General features: G+C 57.1%; 1 protein-coding gene and 1 pseudogene across 3 annotated transcripts in view; both read left to right on the forward strand.

Moving 5' to 3' along the window:
• Nucleotides 1–20,506, forward strand: part of AP3B2 (adaptor related protein complex 3 beta 2 subunit) — a 42,578-nt gene that overhangs the window by 9,029 nt on the left and 13,043 nt on the right. The window contains exons 3-25 of one of the 3 annotated variants that reach the window (XM_023746928.1): nt 456–530; nt 809–904; nt 5,872–6,032; nt 6,692–6,758; nt 6,859–7,041; nt 7,130–7,413; nt 7,803–7,857; nt 8,195–8,266; nt 10,083–10,145; nt 10,455–10,587; nt 10,860–10,969; nt 11,978–12,154; nt 14,332–14,518; nt 15,079–15,197; nt 15,304–15,360; nt 15,631–15,739; nt 16,116–16,239; nt 16,873–17,056; nt 17,175–17,235; nt 17,750–17,856; nt 18,015–18,243; nt 18,848–18,932; nt 19,163–19,260. In XM_023746928.1, coding sequence (XP_023602696.1) covers nt 456–530; nt 809–904; nt 5,872–6,032; nt 6,692–6,758; nt 6,859–7,041; nt 7,130–7,413; nt 7,803–7,857; nt 8,195–8,266; nt 10,083–10,145; nt 10,455–10,587; nt 10,860–10,969; nt 11,978–12,154; nt 14,332–14,518; nt 15,079–15,197; nt 15,304–15,360; nt 15,631–15,739; nt 16,116–16,239; nt 16,873–17,056; nt 17,175–17,235; nt 17,750–17,856; nt 18,015–18,243; nt 18,848–18,932; nt 19,163–19,260 — 2,836 coding nt within the window. The remainder of the gene's footprint in view (nt 1–455; nt 531–808; nt 905–5,871; nt 6,033–6,691; nt 6,759–6,858; nt 7,042–7,129; nt 7,414–7,802; nt 7,858–8,194; nt 8,267–10,082; nt 10,146–10,454; nt 10,588–10,859; nt 10,970–11,977; nt 12,155–14,331; nt 14,519–15,078; nt 15,198–15,303; nt 15,361–15,630; nt 15,740–16,115; nt 16,240–16,872; nt 17,057–17,174; nt 17,236–17,749; nt 17,857–18,014; nt 18,244–18,847; nt 18,933–19,162; nt 19,261–20,506) is intronic. The other 2 variants (XM_006106077.3, XM_023746929.1) reach the window with 2 other exon arrangements.
• On the forward strand, nt 1,927–4,833 carry LOC102427931 (annotated as a pseudogene).

Genomic DNA, 20,506 nt, shown 5'->3' on the forward strand with positions numbered 1-20,506 from the left:
TTCCATTGATTCTTAGAGAGAGCAAAAAGGAGGGGAAGAGACAGAGAGAAACATCAATGTGAGAGAGACACATCGGTTGGTTGCCTCCCGCTTGCGCCCCGGCCAGGGCCGGGGATCAAGCCTGCAACCGAGGTACATGCCCTTGACCAGAATCAAACCTGGGACCTTTCAGTCCGCAGGCCAATGCTCTATGGACTGAGCCAAACCGGCCAGGGCTTCTTGTCTCTTCTTATCTCACCTCCCGCCCTACCTGGCCGAGGCCTCCCAGGTCATCCCTCCACCTGCTCGTTCATATCATACCCTTGCCCTCTGGTCCTCACTGTCTGCCTTCCTTGGGGAAGGGACCTGGGGTCAAAGAGCATGTCCCCCTTGTGGACCACCCCCTATTAAATGCTGGCCCCCTCCCTCCTTCTCCTTCTCCTCCTCCTCCTCCTAACCTTGACCTCACCACCCAGATGATCGCCCGGGGAAAGAATGCCTCAGACCTGTTTCCCGCTGTGGTGAAGAACGTGGCCTGTAAGAACATAGAGGTGAGCGCTTCCCAGCAAGGGGTCTCCTGCTGGTCAGGGGTGAGGAAGGGGGCCCTCCAGCCCCCGGGGGCCTGCCCTGCCCAGAAATGTCCCTGGTCCAGGAAGAGACACTGTCCACATGCCCCTGAACTAGATGTGGGTCAGAGAGAAGGCGGGTGGGCACACCAGGGATGCTCTTCCCCACTGGAGGGAGCTGTCCCCGAGGACCGCAGCCAGCTGGGGTGAGGACATCCACAGGGCGGGGGCGCCGGTCCCTGCTGGAAACCCGCTTTCCCCAGGTGAAGAAGCTGGTCTACGTGTACCTGGTGCGCTACGCTGAGGAGCAGCAAGACCTGGCCCTGCTGTCCATCTCCACCTTCCAGCGCGGCCTCAAGGTCAGTGTCTCGGTGTGCCTCCTTGGGGTGGGGCCTGGATGGTGCTGTGTTGGAGGAGTGGGCCTGGGGGGTGGGGGCGCTGAGCTCTGGGGCTCTTCCCTACCTGCACAAGGTTGGGAGCGTCAGAGTCAGAGGAAAGGTGATGTGGGTGTCTCTTCTCTTCTGACTGTGTTAATGGCTGCCTCACATATAAACCCCTGGACCCCTGACAGTGGACCCCGCTGGCCCTCCTCCCACTGGTGTAAAGGACCTGGGCCCCCCAGCCCGGCAGACAGGTCAAGCTCCTTAAGGGGAGGGGGGCTGCCCACCTGGGTCCTCACCGCTGGGTGTCAGAGCCTCGTCACCGCAGGCTCACCTGGCCCAGGTGTCGGTAGAGAACAGTGACTTGGGAATCTTGCCACCTGGAACTGGGTAAGGAGGACCCAAAGGTTTACGGGAAACACCTGAGCCACACTGAGAGGACAGCGATGAAGGTGGCCTTGCAGGAGGGCTGCCTCAGACACGGAGGTGGACTCCACGGGGAGCGCAGAGGACATGACACGTGACCTATTTCCTGGAAGGTCAGCACAGCCAGCTATTCCCCTAGAGCTGGAACAGATTCCTCGTTCTGTTTAGCCTTGTCTCGGACGCCCAGTGTATGCAAAGCAGCTCCTTTAAAGACCTGGCACCCTTCTCTGGGGCAGCTGGGAAGGGAAAGCACCGCCAGAAATGGACATGGGAGGAGTCAAGTCCTTTATACTGGAGGGAGGCTGATTCCCCCACACTATTTATTTTGTTTTTTAAAATGTATTTTTATTGATTTTAGAGAGGGAAGGGAAAAGAGAGAGAGAAGCATTGATGTGAGAGAAAAACATCAATTTTGGTTGCCTCCCATACGCAACCTAACTGGGGATTTGGGGTAACTTCCTGTGAATCCATAATCATTTCCAGATAAAATGCGTTTTGTTTTTTTAAAAGGAAAATAGGTTTTAGTAGTGAATGTGATATGACTTTACTCTAAGAAAATACATACTCCTTGCAAGATGGGTCAAAGTCAGAGTGGTGGTCATGGTCCTGGAGGTGACAAGAGAGATGACAAGGAGAAGAAAAAGAAATACGAACCTCCCGTACCAACCAGAGTTGGAAAAAGAAGAAAAGCATCGAAGGGACCAGATGCTGCCAGCAAACTGCCACTGGTCACACCTCACACGCAGTGCCGGCTAAAATGATTGAAATTAGAGAAAATCAAAGACTATCTTCTCATGGAGGAAGAATTCATTAGAATCAGGAACAAATGAAGCCATTAGAGGAAAAGCAAGAGGAGGAAAGATCAAAGGTGGATGATCTGAGGGGGACCCCAATGTCGGTGGAGACCTTAGAAGAGATCTTCGATGACAATCACGCCATCGTGTCTATATCTGTGGGCTCAGAACACTATGTCCGCATTCTTTCCTTGGTGGACAAGGACCTGCTGGGACCAGGCTGCTCCGTCCTGCTCAGCCACAAGGTACATGCCGTGATAGGGGTGCTGATGGATGACACGGACCCCTTGGTCACGGCGGTGAGGTGGAAAACTCCCCGCAGGAGACCTCTGCCAACATGGGGGCGGGGGTTGGACAACCAAATCCAGGAAATTAAGGAATCTGTGGAGCTTCCTGAATATTATGAAGGGATGGGGGGTATAAAGCCCCCTAAGGGCGTCATTCCCTATGGTCCACCTGGCACAGGTAAAACCTTATTGGCTAAAGCAGCGGTTCTCAACCTATGGGTCTCGACCCCTTTGGCGGTCGAACGACCCTTTCACAGGGGTCGCCTAAGACCATCCTGCATATCAGATATTTACATTGCGATTCATCACAGTAGCAACATTACAGTTATGAAGTAGCAACGAAAATAATTTTATGGTTGGGTCACAGCATGAGGAACTGTATTTAAAGGGCCAGAAGGTTGAGAAGCACTGGGCTAAAGCAATAGCAAACCAAACCTCAGCCACTTTCTTGAGAGCGGTTGGCTCTGAACTCATTCAGAAGTGCCTAGGTGATGGGCCCCAAACTCGTTCGGGAATTGTTTCGAGTTGCTGAAGAAATGCACCAGCCACCGTGTTTATTGATGAAGTTGATGCCGTTGGGACAAAAAGGTATGACTCAAACTCCGGAGGTGAGAGAGAAATTCAGTGACCAATGTTGGAGCTGTTGAACCAGTTGGGTGGATTTGATTCAAGGGGAGACGTAAAAGTCATCATGGCCACAAACCGAACAGGAACTCTGGATCCAGCACTAATCAGACCAGGCTGTATTGACAGGAAGATGGAGTTCGCCGCCGGATGAAAAGACCAAGAAACTCATCTTCCAGGTCCACACAAGCAGAAGGACGCTGGCTGATGACGGGACACTGGACGACTTGGTCACGGCTAAGGGTGACCTCGCTGGTGCCGACATCAAGGCAATCTGCACAGGAGCTGGTCTGAGGGCCTTGAGGGAACCTAGAATGAAAGTAACAAATGAAGGCTATGTTCTGTATAAAAAACAAGAAGGCACCCCTGAGGGGCTCTATCTATCAGTGAACCACAGTTGCCTTCAAGGAAGTGGTCAGGAGTGCTGGGAAGTTGCCCAGAGGAGCCCATTCCAGTTGCTCTTCATTAGCAGCACATTCTGTGCCCTGTGTACCTTCCTGAGCACCGCGTGTAGGAACCTGATCCGCAGCGCTCCATTCCCAATAAAGCGAGCTCTTAAGCAAAAAAAGAGAAAAAATACACACTCCTGCTTTTTATTTATTTTTATTTATATATTTACTAGAGGCCCAGTGCATGAAATTTGTGCACAGGTAGGGTCCCTAGCAGATGCCAGCTGCCGGCCAGGGCCTTCCTTAGTTCTGCGCCGCCCCCTGGTGGTCAGTGCACATCATAGCGAGTGATTGAACTCCTGGTAGGTAGAACTCCTGAGGGGACACTTTGCATATTAGGCTTTTATATAGAGAGATTTTTGTTAATCCTCACCCAAGGACACTTTTCCATGGATTTTTAGAGAGAGTAGAAGGGTTGGGGAGAGACACAGAGAGAAACATCCATGTGAGAGACATGTCGATTGGTTGCCTCCCACATGCAGCCTCAGGGCACCAGAGATCAGCCTGCAACTGAGGAACGTGCCCTGGACCGGAATCAAATCCGGGTCCCTTCAGTCTGCAGGCTGATGCTCTATCCACTGAGCCAAACTGGCTGGAACACACACTTCGGCTTTTTATTTGATTTTTGAAAGTAAGTAACTTTTTAAAAAAATGTATCTTTTTTATTGATTTTTTTTTTAGAGAGAGAGAAAGGGAGAAGGATAAAGAGATAGAAACATCAATGAGAAACATCGATCAGCTGCCTCCTGCACACCCCCACTGGGGATCTAGCCCACAACCCAGGCATATGCCCTGGCCGGGAATCAAACTGGTGACCTCTTGGTTGACACTCAACCACTGAACAGCCGGGCTACACTCCTGCCTTTTTATTTTTTATTTATTTATTTATTTTTAAATATATTTTATTGATTTTTTACAGAGAGGAAGGGAGAGAGATAGAGAGTTAGAAACATCGATGAGAGAGAAACATCGACCAGCTGCCTCCTGCACACCCCCCACTGGGGATGTGCCCGCAACCCAGGTACATGCCCTTGACCGGAATCGAACCTGGGACCTTTCAGTCCGCAGGCCGATGCTCTATCCACTGAGCCAAACCGGTTTCGGCTACACTTCTGCCTTTTTAAATAAGTGCTTTTAGGCCTTCTGTTTAAAAATCAATTCCAGAATTTTGACATTGCCATCATTTTTATCAGTAATGTTGTGGATCTTCTCTTTCTTCATTTTAGAAAATCCGGGTAGCATCTGTCTTGCGTGTCCAGCACCCCTGCCATTGTCCATCCCCCTCCAAGATGAACCATACTTGCAGCTGCTTCTGCTGCAGCCCATGACTGCAGTACACTGTCCAGGTCCTTCTCAGTGTATAGGAAGCTATAGGAGCAACAAGGAGGGGCTCTCACACTCTTCTATTTTAAACACGGTGGGGGAAGACGCCTTGGCGGCATGGTTCGGTGGTTGAGTGTCAACCTATGAACCAGGAGGTCATGGTTCCATTCCTGGTCAGGGCACATGCCTGGGTTGCAGGCTCAATCCCCATTAGGGAGGGTGTGCAGGAGGCAGCTGATCAATGATTCTCTCTCATCATTGATATTTCTATCCCTGTCTCGCTCTCCCTTCCTCTCTAAAATCAATAAAAATATATTTAAAAAGAAAGAAAGAGCCCTGACCGGTTTGGCTCAGTGGATAGAACCTCGGACTGCGGACTGAAGGGTCCCAGGTTCGATTCCAGTCAAGGGCATGTACCTTGGTTGCGGGCACATTCCCAGCAGGGGGCGTGCAGGAGGCAGCTGATGGATGTTTCTCTCTCATTGATGTTTCTAACTCTCCATCCCTCTCCCTTCCTCTCTGTAAAAAAATCAATAAAATATATTTTAAAAAAGAAAGAAAGAAAGAAAGAAAGAAAGAAAGAAAGGAAGAAGAGCAACTTGGGAGAGGTTCTTCGGGGAGAGGCAAGGAAGGTCGGACTCTTGGGAGGGAGACCAGCAGAGCAGCTTGGGAGAGGTTCTTTGGGGAGAGGCAAGGAAGGTCGGACTCTTGGGAGGGAGACCAGCTTGCATTTGCTGGGAGTGGCCTCTGCATGAACACAAGGGAACTAAGGAACAGGGGCTGTTTGAGGAACGTTAGGTGCTCTGAGAGTTCTCCACTCTCCCTGAAAACAAAGCAGCCCATTGCCGCACCCGCTTAGATGTCAGACTTGTGCGGCCAAGGCCAAGAGTCAATGCCCTCAAGCAGTGCCCCCGGGTACCCAACACTGGCACATCCTCCAGGGTCAGAACGGGGCCAGGAAGCAGGAGCTGGTGGTAGCCAGGGACAGCGCATACCTGGGGGCGGGTGGCCTCTCAAGGCTCTGCCTCCCCCTCTGCCCTTAGGACCCCAACCAGCTGATCCGCGCCAGTGCCCTCCGTGTCCTCTCTAGCATCCGCGTGCCCATCATAGTGCCCATCATGATGTTGGCCATCAAGGAAGCTGCCTCGGACATGTCGCCCTACGTGCGGAAAACGGCCGCCCATGCCATCCCTAAACTCTACAGGTGTGCTGCCCCAGCCCTGCCCTCACTCCCCGGGGGAGGGGTCCCCACATCCCCAGCCCACCTCTGGCCTGTCCTGGGTCTTGCATGCTGCTTTGCTTTTTTTAAAATACATTTTTATTGATTTCAGAGAGGAAGGGAGAGATAGAAACATCAGCGATGAGAGATGAGAGAGAATCATCGATCAGCTGCCTTCTGCACGCCCCCTACTGGGGATGCATGTGCCCCAACAGGGATCGAACTATGACCTCCTAGTTCAGTGGTCCATGCCGGTCAGGCATGCCCTGGCTTTTTTTTATTCTGTAGGTGGTTTAAGACAGTTTTGGGCCCTAGCCCGTTTGGCTCAGTCGACCTGTGGACTGAAGGGTCCCAGCTTTGATTCAGGTCAAGGGCATATGCCCAAGTTGCAGGCCCAGTGGGGGGCATGCAGGAGGTAGCGGATCAATGATTCATCATTGATGTTTCTATGGCTCTCTCCCTCTCCCTTCCTCTCTGAAATCATATTTTAAGACGGTTTTGGGAACTGAGAGATGGAGGACCGTGGAGCACGCTCACACCTCCCCGTGAACAGGGTTGGGGTGAGGGAGGTGAGCACAGCCTGGGCGGACACTGGGAAGGCTGGAGAAGGGATGGCAGGCCCCTCTCAACAGTGTCTCCCGCAGTTTGGATTCTGACCAGAAGGACCAGCTGATCGAGGTCATTGAGAAGCTCCTGGCCGACAAGACCACGGTGCGCGCAGGGGTGCACGGGCTGGGCGGTGGGAAGGTGCCCGACAGAGGCCCTCCGGCCCGCCCTCCCCGTGACCCTCTCGCCTCCGTCTGCTCCCCAGCTGGTGGCGGGCAGCGTGGTGATGGCCTTCGAGGAGGTGTGCCCGGAGCGCATCGACCTGATCCACAAGAACTACCGGAAGCTCTGCAACCTGCTCATCGACGTGGAGGAGTGGGGCCAGGTGGTCATCATCAGCATGCTCACCCGCTACGCGCGCACGCAGTTCCTGAGCCCCACGCAGAACGTGAGCACCCGCCCCACCCACCCCCAGCGCGGGCAGGAGGGTCGCCGAGAGGAGGCGCCCGCTGCCCCCCACCCCCGTCCCCCTACAGGAATCCCTGCTGGAGGAGAACCCCGAGAAAGCCTTCTACGGCTCGGAGGAGGACGAGGCCAAGGGCGCGGGGTCGGAGGAGGCGGCCTCCGCGGCGCTGCCCGCCCGGAAGCCCTATGTCATGGACCCGGACCACCGGCTGCTGCTGCGCAACACGAAGCCGCTGCTGCAGAGCCGCAGCGCCGCGGTGGTCATGGCCGTGGCGCAGCTCTACTTCCACCTGGCGCCCAAGGCCGAGGTGGGCGTCATCGCCAAGGCGCTGGTGCGCCTGCTGCGCAGTCACAGGTGCGGCCCACACTCCCCGCCCCGGTCCCGCCCACATCCAGCCCTGGCCCCGCCCACTACCCTGGCCCCGCCCGCACTCCCCGCCCAGGTCCCGCCCACACTCCCCGCCCACACCGGCCCTGGCCCCCACCCACTACCCTGGCCCCCGCCCACACCGGCCCTGGCCCCGCCCCGCCCACATTCCCCGCCCCGGTCCCGCCCACATCCAGCCCTGGCCCGCCCACTTCTGGACCCTGAGCCCACCCTGGCCCATCTCCTCCTACTGGTGCCCTGGCCACACCGGTCCCCTCCTCCTTCCTACTTGGTCCACTTTCCTTACCTCCACCGGCTGCCCCTTGCCCCCCTTGCCCCAGCGAGGGGCCCCCATAACCTCTGACCCTCCTCTACAGTGAGGTGCAGTACGTGGTGCTCCAGAACGTGGCCACCATGTCCATCAAGCGCCGGGTGAGCAAGTGACCAAGGCCTGCCCTCCCCGTCCGAGGGGTGGCTTCCATGGCGCTCATGGCGCTCATGGCGCTAGGGGCTCCGGGGAGAAGCAGGCTGGGAAAGGGCTTTGGCAGTGCAGCGTGGGGGAGGGGAGACCCCAAATGCAGGATCCTGAGAGCTACTCAGGAAGGAAAGCCCATGAAGAAAGACCCCGTCGGATCTAGAGGGAGGAGGGGGACATTGAGGAGTGGGGGACAGTGACATGGCAGGGAGGTCACTGGGCCCCGGGCCGGGAGGGGGGTTGCCCTGGAAGAGAGGCTGTGGGGGAACTCCCTGGCTGCCTCTCCCGTGCCAGGGTATGTTCGAGCCCTACCTGAAGAGCTTCTACATCAGGTCCACCGACCCCACCCAGATCAAGATCCTGAAGGTGAGTGACAGACAGAAGTGGTTGTGGCCTCTCTGGCCACGGCCCCCGTCCCCATAGACCAGGGGTCCTCAAACTACGGCCCACGGGCCACATGCAAATACAAATATTGTATTTGTTCCCGTTTTGTTTTTTTACTTCAAAATAAGATCTGTGCAGTGTGCATAGGAATTTGTTCATAGTTTTTTTTTTTAAACTATAGTCCGGCCCTCCAGCGGTCTGAGGGACAGTGAACTGGCCCCCTGTTTAAAAAGTTTGAGGACCCCTGCCAAAGACCCACTCAGGTATCCACAGTGGCCACCTGGGCGCCTGCCTGTGTCTGGGGCTGAGCCCGTGGCCTCCCAGCCGGAAGTGTTTGCTCAGGAAGCCAGGCTAATGAGGGCGGGGGGACGGGGAAGGGAACTGACCCTTGCCTAGACCTGTTCTGTACCTGGCACTTTTCACAACCACCTCAGGAAGTGCACATTTTCGCCATTTTATTAAAACGTGGACCTCAGGAGAGGAGGTAGCCACCCCAAGGTCAGTTCTGCTGCCTTGAAAATTCATGCTTTCTCAGTGCAGCCCTCCGTCTCCCACCCACGGTGTTATCACCCCCACATTCCCACCCCCTCGGGCTTTCATGCACATATATGCCCACAGGAGCCTGTACCCCATCCCGTTCCTGCTCTGCTGCCTCACTGAGTCATTTAAACAGTTCAGAGAAAGCAAACTAATCAGGCATCCTGCCCTGGTGGAGCCCACAGTCTAACTGGGGTGAGGAGGAGGCATTTAGCAGCTAATCCTAAAACAAACGTAAAATCCATTTGTGAAATGCGGCATGGAAGAACAGTACAGGGAGCTGTAAGAGCATAAAATAGGAGGACCTGATGTAGTCTGGTGCCAGGGGAATTTTCCCTTAGCAGGTGGCTTGAACTCAGGCCTGAGAAATGAACACGAATTACCTAAGTAAAGGCAGGGACAGGATTTGGAAGCACTCCAGCCACATTGTGGAAACAGCACATGCAAAGGCCCTGGGGCAGGCAGGAGTCTGACAACGGGCCTGTGTGACAGGGGCATGGGAGGCAAGGGGGAGTGGTGGGAGATCAGGGACTCCCAGACTGAGGGAAGATGTTAGTCTTTATCCTAAAAGCAGTAGGAGGCTTTATGCTTTCTTTATTAAGACAGTAGAGCCTTGACTTACGAGTGTCCTGACTAACGAGTTTTTTGAGATACCAGCTGTCTCTCGGCCGATTTTTTGCATTGAGTTGATAGCGTAATTTGAGTTAACGAGCTCCTTAACGAGCTCGGTCTTGGAACGAATTAAACTCGTAAGTCAAGGCCCCACTGTATTATTATTTTAATCCTCATCTAAGGATATTTTATATTTTTCCTTGATTTTTAGAGAGAGTGGAAGAGAGAGGGAAAGACAGAGAGAAATATAGATGTGAGAAACATATTGATTGGTTGCCTCCTGCACACGCCCCAATCAGGGCCCAGGCCGGGGAGGAGCCTGCAACCGAGGTATGTGCCCTTGACCAGAATCAAACCCGGGATTTGGTTCCCAGGCTGACGCTTTATCCACTGAGCCAAACCAGCTAGGGCAGGCTTACGTTTTCAATGGAGGGAGAAGTGACATGATCAGGCTGTAAGTGCATCTGTCAGGGAATCCATTTAAGAGGCGAACAGGCCCTCCTGCAGTGCAGACAAGCTTCTGACCTGTCAGTTCCCGGTCAGTCTCAGGATGCTGGGGGCTGCCTGAGGAGTGTTTGCTGGTGTGTGGAGTGTGTCTGGAATGACCGGGTGTGAAAGCACAGGACGCCCACTCTCTGCCTCCCTGCAGCTGGAAGTGCTGACCAACCTGGCCAACGAGACCAACATCCCCACGGTCCTGCGGGAATTCCAGGTACGGGCTGGGGCAGGTCCCATCCCGAGGGCCCCGGAGAGCAGCCCACGGCTCCTGTGCACAGTGAGGGTCGTCCTGTGGGCAGACCTTCCTTTAAGGGTCCAGAGAAATGGTCATCTTCGGTCCTCTCCCAATGCCCTCTGCTGGCCTCGGGCCTGGGAATCACTGGGCAGCGGGTGAGGGGGCCACTTCCTCTCCCAGAATTTAGTCTCTGGCGTGATGAGTCACTGAATGAGGTGTGGCCGTCCCGAAGGTCACCCGCAAGCCTGCAGGGTCCCTGAGGGGTCACGCTGTTGTGATGTCCCACAGACCTACATCCGCAGCATGGACAAGGACTTCGTGGCAGCCACGATCCAGGCCATTGGACGCTGTGCCACTAACATAGGCCGAGTCCGTGACACCTGCCTCAACGGCCTGGTGCAGCTGCTGTCCAACCGTGATGGTCAGTGCTTGTCTGAGTGTCCGACCCTATGACCAGTGGGTGTCTGCCTGCATGTCCGACGGCCAGTGGGTATCCACCTGTCTGTTCAGGCACAAGGTGTGTCCATCCGTCTGTCTGCCTCAGTGGGTGTGCAGGTGTCCCTGCGTCTCTCGGGGCCACACTGGCGGAGTGCAGGGGGTGAGGAAGAGAGCCAGGGTCTGGGGCGTGGCAGGGTCTGTCCGCCTGCGCGTGGCCCTCGGGCTATCGGGGCCCACACTCTCTTCCATCCGCAGAGCTGGTGGTCGCGGAGTCGGTGGTCGTCATTAAGAAGCTGCTGCAGATGCAGCCAGCACAGCACGGGGAGATCATCAAGCACCTGGCGAAGCTCACGGACAACATCCAGGTGTGGGCGGCAGTGATGCCGCGTCCCCTCCCCTCCCCCACCCCCAGGTCCTTCCCTATAATTAACTAAATCAACCTCCAAACCTCCCACACTGGCTCTACAAGGTCTTCAGGTGGAAGGATGGGAGGAGATGGGGCCATGTGACCCTGACCTTGTTGCCCAAGATTCGCCTTCCCTTTGGGGACCCCTCACCGAGCACCCCACTCGTGTTTTCTCCAATGCTCTCGCCAGGGGTGGCTGGTTGACAAGTCCTGTGTTTTCCTGGCAAGTTGAAACTTTGAAACAAGGTGCTCCTGGAGATTCAGGAAGAGTGACATGGAGCGAAGCATTGAGGACATAGTGGATCCAGGAAATCAGTCTTTAAAACCTCGACTGACACTAGGGCTTGAAGAAGCCAGTGAGCCCGACTGCTGTGGTTCAGTGGATAGAGCATCGGCCTACGGACTGAAGGGTCCCAGGTTCGATTCCCGGTCAGGGCACATGCCCGGCTTGCAGGCTCAATCCCCAGTAGGGAGCGTGCAGGAGGCAGCCGATCCATGATTCTCATCATTGATGTTTCTATCTCTTTCCCCCTTTCCCTTCCTCTCTGAAATCAATAAAAATTTAATTTAAAAAGAAAAGAAGCCAGTGAAACACCCACCTTTTTAAAAAATATATAATTTTATTGATTTCAGAGAAAGGAGAGAGAGATAGATGACGAGAGAGTCATTGATCGGCTGCCTCCTGCACACCCCACACTGGGGATCTAGCCACACAACCCAGGCATGTGCCCTTGACCGGGAATTGAACCGCAGCCTCCCAATTCATAGGTCGATGCTCACCCACTGAGCCACACTGGTCAGGGTGCCCACCTTTTAATGCCTCTCCCACTGCCCCCACTCCCGTTTCTGGGGGAGCCCATCGTACAGCGGCCGGTGCAGATGGGAGGCCCGACATTTCCCTGGCAGGCCACGTGCCTGCCCACGTGCCATGTTTACCGAGGTCCTAACGCCTCTCCCTCCGCCACAGGTGCCCATGGCCCGCGCCAGCATCCTGTGGCTCATCGGCGAGTACTGTGAGCACGTCCCCAAGATCGCACCCGACGTCCTCAGGAAAATGGCCAAGTCCTTCACAGCCGAGGAGGACATTGTCAAGCTGCAGGTCATCAACCTGGCGGCCAAGCTCTACCTGACCAACTCGAAGCAGGTACAGATCGAGAGGTGCCCCTCCACAGTCGGTCCCCAGAACCCGCCAAGCAGTACTCTGTGTGCCCTCACAAGGTGGGCGTGAACGCCAAGACCCCTTCCTTTATTTTTTTTTCTTTTTTGTTAATCCTCACTCGATATTTTTTTAAAAAATATATATTTTATTGATTTTTTACAGAGAGGAAAGGAGAGGGATAGAGAGTTAGAAACATCGATGAGGGAGAAACATCAATCAGCTGCCTCCTGCACACTCCCCACTGGGGATGTGCCCGCAACCAAGGTACATGCCCTTGACTAGAATCGAACCTGGGGCCCTTGAGTCCGCAGGACAACGCTCTATCCACTGAGCCAAACTGGCTAGGGCTCGAGGATATTTTTCCATTGATTTTTAGAGAGAGTGGAAGACAGAGGGAAAGACAGAGAGAAACATCCATGTGAGAGAAACACATCGATTGGTTGCCTCCTGCACACGCCTTGACCAGGGTCTAGGCCTGGGAGGAGCCTGCAACTGAGATCTATGCCTTGACCAGAATCGAACCCGGGACCCTTTGGTCCGCAGGCCGACGCTCTATCCACTGAGCAACCTGGCTCGAGCCCAAGTGGCCAATGTTCCCAGTGTGCACGCTTCCTCCGGGGAGCCCAGGGCCTGGGAGGACTGAAGGCGGCCTCTCCAGCCTCCCATGGAGTCTTTGGGTGGTGGCACTGTGCTTCTTCGGGGCTTCTCTGATCCACGGCAGCTACACTGGGCCCCAGGAACTCAGGCTGGGGAGGCGGGGCCCTCAGGTCTGGGACTCCTCAGGAGCTGGAAGGGACAGCAGTCACGTGTGGAAGCAGCAGGGCCCTGGGCCTGTGGGTGTCAGGATTGTGGGAACAGAAGCTTGGAGAAGAGAAGGTATAGGGAGCACCATGGGGAGCGTTCAGTCCTTGAACAGTATGTGCGCCTCCTTGTTCAGAGGAGAGCAAGGAGCAGTGGGAGGAACGTGTGACAAGGTGAGGCCGTGTGGGCGGGGAGCCACACCGGTCGGAACCGACAGGCTCAGGACTGAGCCGAGCGCTGAGCCCCCGGACGCTGATGTCGGCCTGTTTCCCAAGCCTGGTGTCCACATGCCTTTCCCCAGGTTGTCCTGCTGGCCACATGCGTTTGCCACGTGTGCCTGTGCTGACGGATTGATTTAAAGGACATTTCCCGAGTGCCTGCTGTGCCGGGCACAGAGCTCCGTCCTCGGGTGGTGCCGAGTGCTTAATGCTAGGAGGCACTCCATCAACAGTGGCTACCACGGTTGTTTGTAAAGACAGGTAGACTAGCCCTGGCCAGTTTGCTCAGTGGCTAGAGCATCGGCCTGAGGACTGAAGGGTCCCGGGTTGGATTCTGGTCAAGGGCACATGCCCGGGTTCCGGGCTCTATCCCCAGTAGGGGGCGTGCAGGAGGCAGCCGATCCATGATTCTCATCATTGATGTTTCTATCTCTCCCTCTCCTTTCCTCTCTGAAGTCAATAAAAATGTATTTTAAAAAAAGACAGGTAGACTAGGCAGGGACGGGGCAGAAATGGAGAGGTTGGGTCTGGGATACTGCTGTCTCACTGCAGTGTGCATGCCAGGACTTCTGTGCCTTCAGCAGCCCACGGTGCGGGCTCTGCGGTTGGCTCTGCTCTCAGTATAGCTTTTCAGGGGAGGACTGTGGCCGTGGGGACCGCAAACCTGGGACCACAAGTCTGAGGATGAATGGAGTCCAAGGCCCAAAGGGCAGCTGTCAAAGTTGGGGTCAGGCCCTAGCCAGTTTGGCTCAGTGGGTAGAGTGTCGGCCTGTGGACCGAAGGGTCCTGGGTTTAATTCCAGTCAAGGGCACGTACCTTGGTTGCAGGCTCCTCCGTGGCCCGGGCCCTGGTCGGGCGCATGCAAGAGGCAACCAATGGATGTGTTTCTCTCACATCGATGTTTCTCTCTATCTTTCTCTGTCTCTTCCACTTTCTCCAAAAATCATGGAAAAATATCCCCGGGTGAGGATTAAAAAAAAAAAAGTTGGGGTCAAGAGTCAGGGAGGTGAGGGAACATAAAGTCTGTGGGAAGGACTGGGGTGGAGGGAGGGTGCCCCATGCAGTGGTGTCGGTCAGAGCCTGGTGTGGGACCTCCTGTGTCCCCCACTCTCTGACCGGTGCTCACCCTCTCTTGTCCCCAAGACCAAGCTGCTGACCCAGTACGTGCTGAGCCTGGCCAAGTACGACCAGAACTATGACATCCGTGACCGCGCACGCTTCACCCGGCAGCTCATCGTGCCTTCGGAGCAGGGCGGGGCCCTCAGCCGCCACGCCAAGAAGCTCTTCCTGGCGCCCAAACCAGCCCCCGTCCTGGAGTCGTCCTTCAAAGGTGGGAGCTGAAGTGGGGACCCCCATCCGAGGGAAGGGGCAGATGTGAAAATCTCCTGGGAGAAGGGGAACTGTCCCTTTCTCCTCCCAGGACCGTCCCCACTCGCAAGTCTCTGTGCTGCCCTCCTCTGGCCCTGACCTCCTCCTGCTCCCACGGGGCTCTCACCCCTCCAGGCCCTGACCCAGCGGGGCCAACCTCTCATTCCTGGTCGCTATGCTCATCCCTGCGGGGCCTCCTTGTGGGACCTGGCGGTGCTGAGCACCCAGCCCCCACTGCCCAGGGAGAGAGGGGACATGACATTCCCACCACCCAGGGCCAGCAGCACCCGTGGGCCAGGGTCCCTCCTCCGCCCCCACCTGCCTCCACCCCTCAGCCTGCTCTGGTCGGGCCAGAGCACCTTCCCTCCAGCATGTGGGCCTGAAGGTCAGGGTGGAAGAGCGATGAAGAGGCACATCCACCCTTTCATCTGCCCAGCGAGGCTCCCCCACCCCCGCCCCCCAACCAGGATCAACACCAGCCCCTAGGAAAACTCACAGGCTGACTTCTCACCCTGTCCCCAGACCGGGACCACTTCCAGCTGGGCTCACTGTCCCACCTGCTCAATGCCAAGGCCACAGGCTACCAGGAGCTCCCCGACTGGCCAGAGGAAGCCCCGGACCCCTCCGTGCGCAACGTGGAGGTCAGCGGGGGTGGAGGTTGAGTCGCGCAGGTGGAGGGACCGACAGCAGGGAGCCCTGGTGTCTCGCGAGCTGGCCACGCCCTCCTGACACCCTCCCCACACACAGGAAGAAGATCTCTCCCTTATTGAGACCCACGTGGGCCTGCTGGGCGAATACACTGAGGTCCCCACACCCGTGTGCCGTGTGCCCTCTGCTCGGCCTGCAGTGCTTCCTCTCCCCGCTCCCCTGCGTGCTGGCCCTGTGCCTTCCCTCCCCTCTGTCTCTTCCGTGGTTTGTCCGTGCCCCCTCTGCGAGCAGCTGCCCCTCACCAGTTCCTCCTGGGACAGGACCAGGGCCCGGAAGAGGCGGGGTGAAGGATAAGGAGGCTCTGTGCTGTCATTCCCCCTCCCCAACCACAATTTACTAACTCTCTTACCCGCCCCCCACCTCCAGGTACCTGAATGGACCAAGAGCTCAAATCGGGAGAAGAGGAAGGAGAAGGAGAAACCCTTCTACTCAGACTCTGAGGGCGAGTCGGGCCCCACGGAGTCCGCAGACAGTGGTGAGGAGATTGAGAGCTGGGCTCTGTGCTGCTGCCCACATGGGTGCTGTCTGAGGCGTGTGTGTGCGTGTGCGTGTGTGTGTGTGCGTGTGTGTGTGTGTGTGTGTGTGTGTGTGTGTGTGAGACCTGGTTGTTTATCCAAGGGGGGTGCACCTATGTGCACCTGCCTATGCAGGTCTCTGTCCATGCGGGTCCAGCTGTGTCCCCGTTGGTCTGGGTGGCACCTGGAACCAGGGGCAGGTCGGGGGAGGGTTGCAGCATCAGAGCTGAGTCTGAAGCTGCGAGCCCAGGGCACCTGCTGGGGACCGGGAGGCCTGCACTTGGCGAGGGAGGGGGGATAGTGGGGGGGGCCGGTTCTGAGACGGTTCCTCTACAGAACCCGAGTCCGAGAGCGAGCCGGACAGCAAGAGCAGCAGCGAGAGCGGCTCTGGGGAGTCGAGCAGCGAGTCTGACAATGAAGATCAGGATGAGGATGAGGAGAAGGGGAGGAGCAGCGAGAGGTAAGAGAAGGGTGGGGCTTGGGGTCTCCCCTGGGAAAGAAGGGCTAACCACACAGCCCAGGCCAGCCTCCTAAGAGCCCCTGAGCCTGGTGAGCTGGTGGGGCCTGCAGACCCCCGGCCAGCTCCTGCGGACCCCCGGCCAGCTCCCACTGACCCCTGGCCAGCTCCCGCGGACCCCAGCCAGCTCCCACAGACCCCCTGCCAGCTCCCGCACACCCCAGCCAGCTCCTGTGGAGCCCCAGCCAGCTCCCGCAGACCCCGCCAGCTCCCGCAGACCTTGACCAGCTCCCGCACACCCCGGCCAGCTCCCACAGACCCCCTGCCAGCTCCCGCACACCCCAGCCAGCTCCTGTGGAGCCCCAGCCAGCTCCCGCAGACCCCGCCAGCTCCCACGGACCCTGACCAGCACCCGCAGACCCCGGCCCACTCCCGCTGAGGCTGCTCTCAGGAGCCACAGGAGGTCTCAGGGATGCAGCATAGAGAAGCAATCGGGCATGGGCTGGTGCAGGACCCCACTGGCCCAGGCTCCCCACCTCACCCCCACTTTCCAGGGCTTCCCCACTCTTCTGGGAGGCAAGGAGTGGAAGCCCAGGCTGGGCCTGAGTATCTTCTGCCCCCGCCCCCATCCTCCAGTGAACAGAGTGAGGAGGAAGGTGAGAAGAGCAAGAGAAAGAAGAGGAAGAAGGTGACGGAGGGACAAGGAGAAGGCTCGTCCTCGGATGAGGGCAGTGATTCCAGCAGCAGCTCCTCAGAGTCCGAGGTGTCGTCGGAGAGCGAGGAGGAGCAGGGGGAACCCGTGTCCTGGAGGAAGAAGACGGTGAGAGTCGGGCCGAGAGGGGTGGGCTCTGGGACAGGGCCCTCCCACCTTCTGGACACTCAGTGTGTCCTGTACCCGGGCACTCCCTCCCATGCCCACACCCCGTGTTCTCTTGCAGCCTCCCAGCAGCAAAAGTGCCCCTGCAGCCAAGGAGGTGTCCCTGCTGGATCTCGAGGACTGTGAGTTTGGGGGTAGAGGTCACAGGGAAGGAGGCCTGGGGCGTGGGACGTAGGAAGGTCTGGGGGAGCTCTGGTCCTCAGGGCTTGGGCGTGGGGAGAGCAGACAGCCTGGCCAGCGTGGCTCAGTGCTTGAGCATCCACCTGTGAACCAGGAGGTCACGGTTTGATTCCTGGTCAAGGCACATGCCTGGGTTGTGGGCTTGATCCCAGTGTGGGGCGTACAGGAGGCAGCCGATCGATGATTCTCTTTCATCATTGATGTTTCTCTCTCTCTCCCTCTCCCTTGCTCTCTGAAATCAATTTAAAATATATATATATATTTTAAAAAAAATAACACATCTTCAGGCCTGAGAGGACACTAGGTGTGGGGCTGGGGTGGAGAGTGGTTAGAGCCACCAGGCTGCCACATGCACCGCTGTCCATGGTGCTGAACCGTCTGCTCCCTGAGCCCTGCTTAATTGGGGCCAGTGTCACGTTGCCTCTCCCCACCACAGTCTTCCTCATCTGTCCACAGTCACCCCTACCAGCGCCCAGCCTGTGTCTCCCCCCACGGTCGTGTCCAGCAGTCTGGCCGCAGACCTGGAGGGCCTGACCCTCACGGACTCCCCGCTGGTGCCCTCGGTGAGTGGGATGGGACCCACAGTTCTGTGCTGCGTCCTGGGATGTGGATCTGTGTGTGGGGGGTGATGGAAGGGAAAGTGCTGGCTGTGACCCTCGGTGGGGACAGGGCTGGGCAGGCTGCTGCTTGCTCACTCCCATCCCCTCTCCCTCCCGTCCAGCTGCTGAGCCCGGTGTCTGGCGTGGGGCGGCAGGAGCTGCTGCACCGCGTGGCGGGCGAGGGCCTGGCTGTGGACTACGCCTTCAGCCGCCAGCCCTTCTCCGGGGACCCCCACATGGTGTCTCTGCTCATCCACTTCTCCAACAGCTCCGACACCCCCATCAAGGGCCTGCATGTGGGCACCCCCAAACTGCCTGCAGGCATCAGCATCCAGGAGTTCCCTGAAATCGGTGCGGCTCCCGGGCAGTCTCTCTACAGCTGTTGATGCCCTGTCCCTGCCGGGCCAGGGGCCAGGCCCTGGGGGCACAGAGAGGGCGTCTAGCATGATCCATGCCCAGTGGGCAAGACAGGCTAGGAAGTGAGGGGGTCCTGATCAGGGCAGGGGGTGCTTGAGGCTCGGTTACTTCAAGACTGACTTCAGCCCTAGCCGGTTTGGCTCAGTGGGTAGAGTATCGGCCTGTGGACCAAAGGGTCCCGGGTTTGAATCCGGTCGAGGGCACGTACCTTGGTTGCAGGCTCCTGCCCAGCCCAGGCCCTGGTCGGGTGCATGCAGGAGGCAACCAATTGATGCGTTTTTCTCTGTTTTTCCCTTTTTTTCCTACTCTCCTTAAAAATCAATGAGAAAAATATCCTCAGGTGAGGATTAACAAAACAAAAAGACTGACTTCCCTGGATGAGAGTGTGTGTGGGGGGGTAGGGGAGGGGTGTTTAGATTTCAGGAGAAAACCAGGAATGGTCTCCTGGGGCGGGAAGCTGGGAGTGGTCGGCTCTGTCAGAGGAGGGAGAATGGGTCTGGGACGCAGACTCCCTCTCCCCCTCCCGCTCCCCCTGCAGAGTCCCTGGCACCTGGAGAATCTGCTACTGCTGTCATGGGCATTAATTTCTGTGACTCCACCCAGGCGGCCAACTTCCAGCTGTGGTGAGTATCCTCCTTGGGCCGGGGAGAGGTGGGGTCACAGTGGAGAGGAGCTGGAGGTGGTGGCAGCCGGGGGTTGGGGGGTACGTCATGAGGTGGAGGGTCTGGAAGCCAGCCCACGCCCTCGGGTCTCACCTCCCTCTCCTGCTGCCCCCAAGCCCTATCCCCAAAGTGGGAGGCGAGGGGAGAGATGGGCCTCACTGCCTTCTCCTCTGTCTTCTCCCCCCACCCAGCACCCAAGTGCGACAGTTCTATGTCTCCATTCAGCCGCCGGTTGGGGAGCTGATGGCCCCGGTGTTCATGAGTGAGAATGAGTTTAAGAAGGAACAGGGTGAGTGCGCCCTGGGCGGACAGTGGTGGGACTCAGCACCATCCTCTAGCCCAGTGATGGCGAACCTTTTGAACTCGGCGTGTCAGCATTTTGAAAAACCCTAACTTAACTCTGGTGCCGTGTCACATATAGAAATTTTTTGATATTTGCAACCATAGTAAAACAAAGACTTATATTTTTGATATTTATTTTATATATTTAAATGCCATTTAACAAAGAAAAATCAACCAAAAAAATGAGTTTGCGTGTCACCTCTGACACGCGTGTCATAGGTTCGCCATCCCTGCTCTAGGCCCTAGAGTCTAGGGCCCTCAGCTCCAGCTCACAGCCCTGCGGGGGATCCTCAGCTCATCAGACGGGGGGCTGCGCCGCGGGGGCTCTACAGCAGCTCCGCAGGGGCCGGGACACTTCAGCGAGGCTGTGGAGAGAGTGGGCCCTCGCCACTAGGCCAGCAAGCACTCCAGCTGGGGGAACATCGCGGTGCATGTCGGTGAAGGTTTCCAGGAAGGGAAGAGAGGACACGGGAGTCCCCAGCACAGGGGAGTGGTGAGAACGAGGCTGAAGGCATGTGTAGTCTCGTTTCCGGAAGCCTCAAACGTGATGCTGAAGGGTTTCAGCCCTAGAATTTCAGAGCTGGATGGGGCTAGTGGGTCCAGCTCCATCGCTAGAGAGAGGCGGGTCTTGGATTTGTCTTCCTGGCGGCGGAGGCGTCAGGGAAGGTGTCTGAGTGAGGGCGGGCCAGGTTCAGACCTCTGCTTCCCACAGAGGAAGCTGCAGCGTTCTGCCAGGACTGAGGCTGGGAGGAGCTGCAGCAGCTGGAGGAGGCAGGGCAGCCCCCGTGGGAGAAGCCCGGGGCTTTGTGGGCCCTGGTTTAGGTTCCGAATCTGCACTCACTTGGTCTGTGACCTTGGGCCATATTCTGACCATTAATGAGGCTGTTGCAACAGATCTGCCCAGAGACGGTGAGGACCAGGATTAGAGCCGTGACAAAGGGAGCGAGGGGCTGAGGCGGGTGGCCCCCAGGAAGAGGGAGGCCTAGAAGCTGTTCTAGAAGTTTGGGTTTGGATGATAAGGAGAATGGCAGTGCCCTTCACCTAGACCAGGGGTCGGCACGCTTTTGCTTTTTCTGCAATGCGCCATAAAGCCAATATTTTAGGCTTTGTGGGCCCTGTGGGGAGCGGGATTTGGCCCTGCAGGCTGTAATCTGCCAAACCCCTGATCTGGTAGAAAGAATGGGTTTGGGCGA

This window comes from Myotis lucifugus, unplaced genomic scaffold, assembly GCF_000147115.1.
Source record: "Myotis lucifugus unplaced genomic scaffold, Myoluc2.0 scaffold_765, whole genome shotgun sequence".
NCBI lineage: Eukaryota > Metazoa > Chordata > Mammalia > Chiroptera > Vespertilionidae > Myotis > Myotis lucifugus.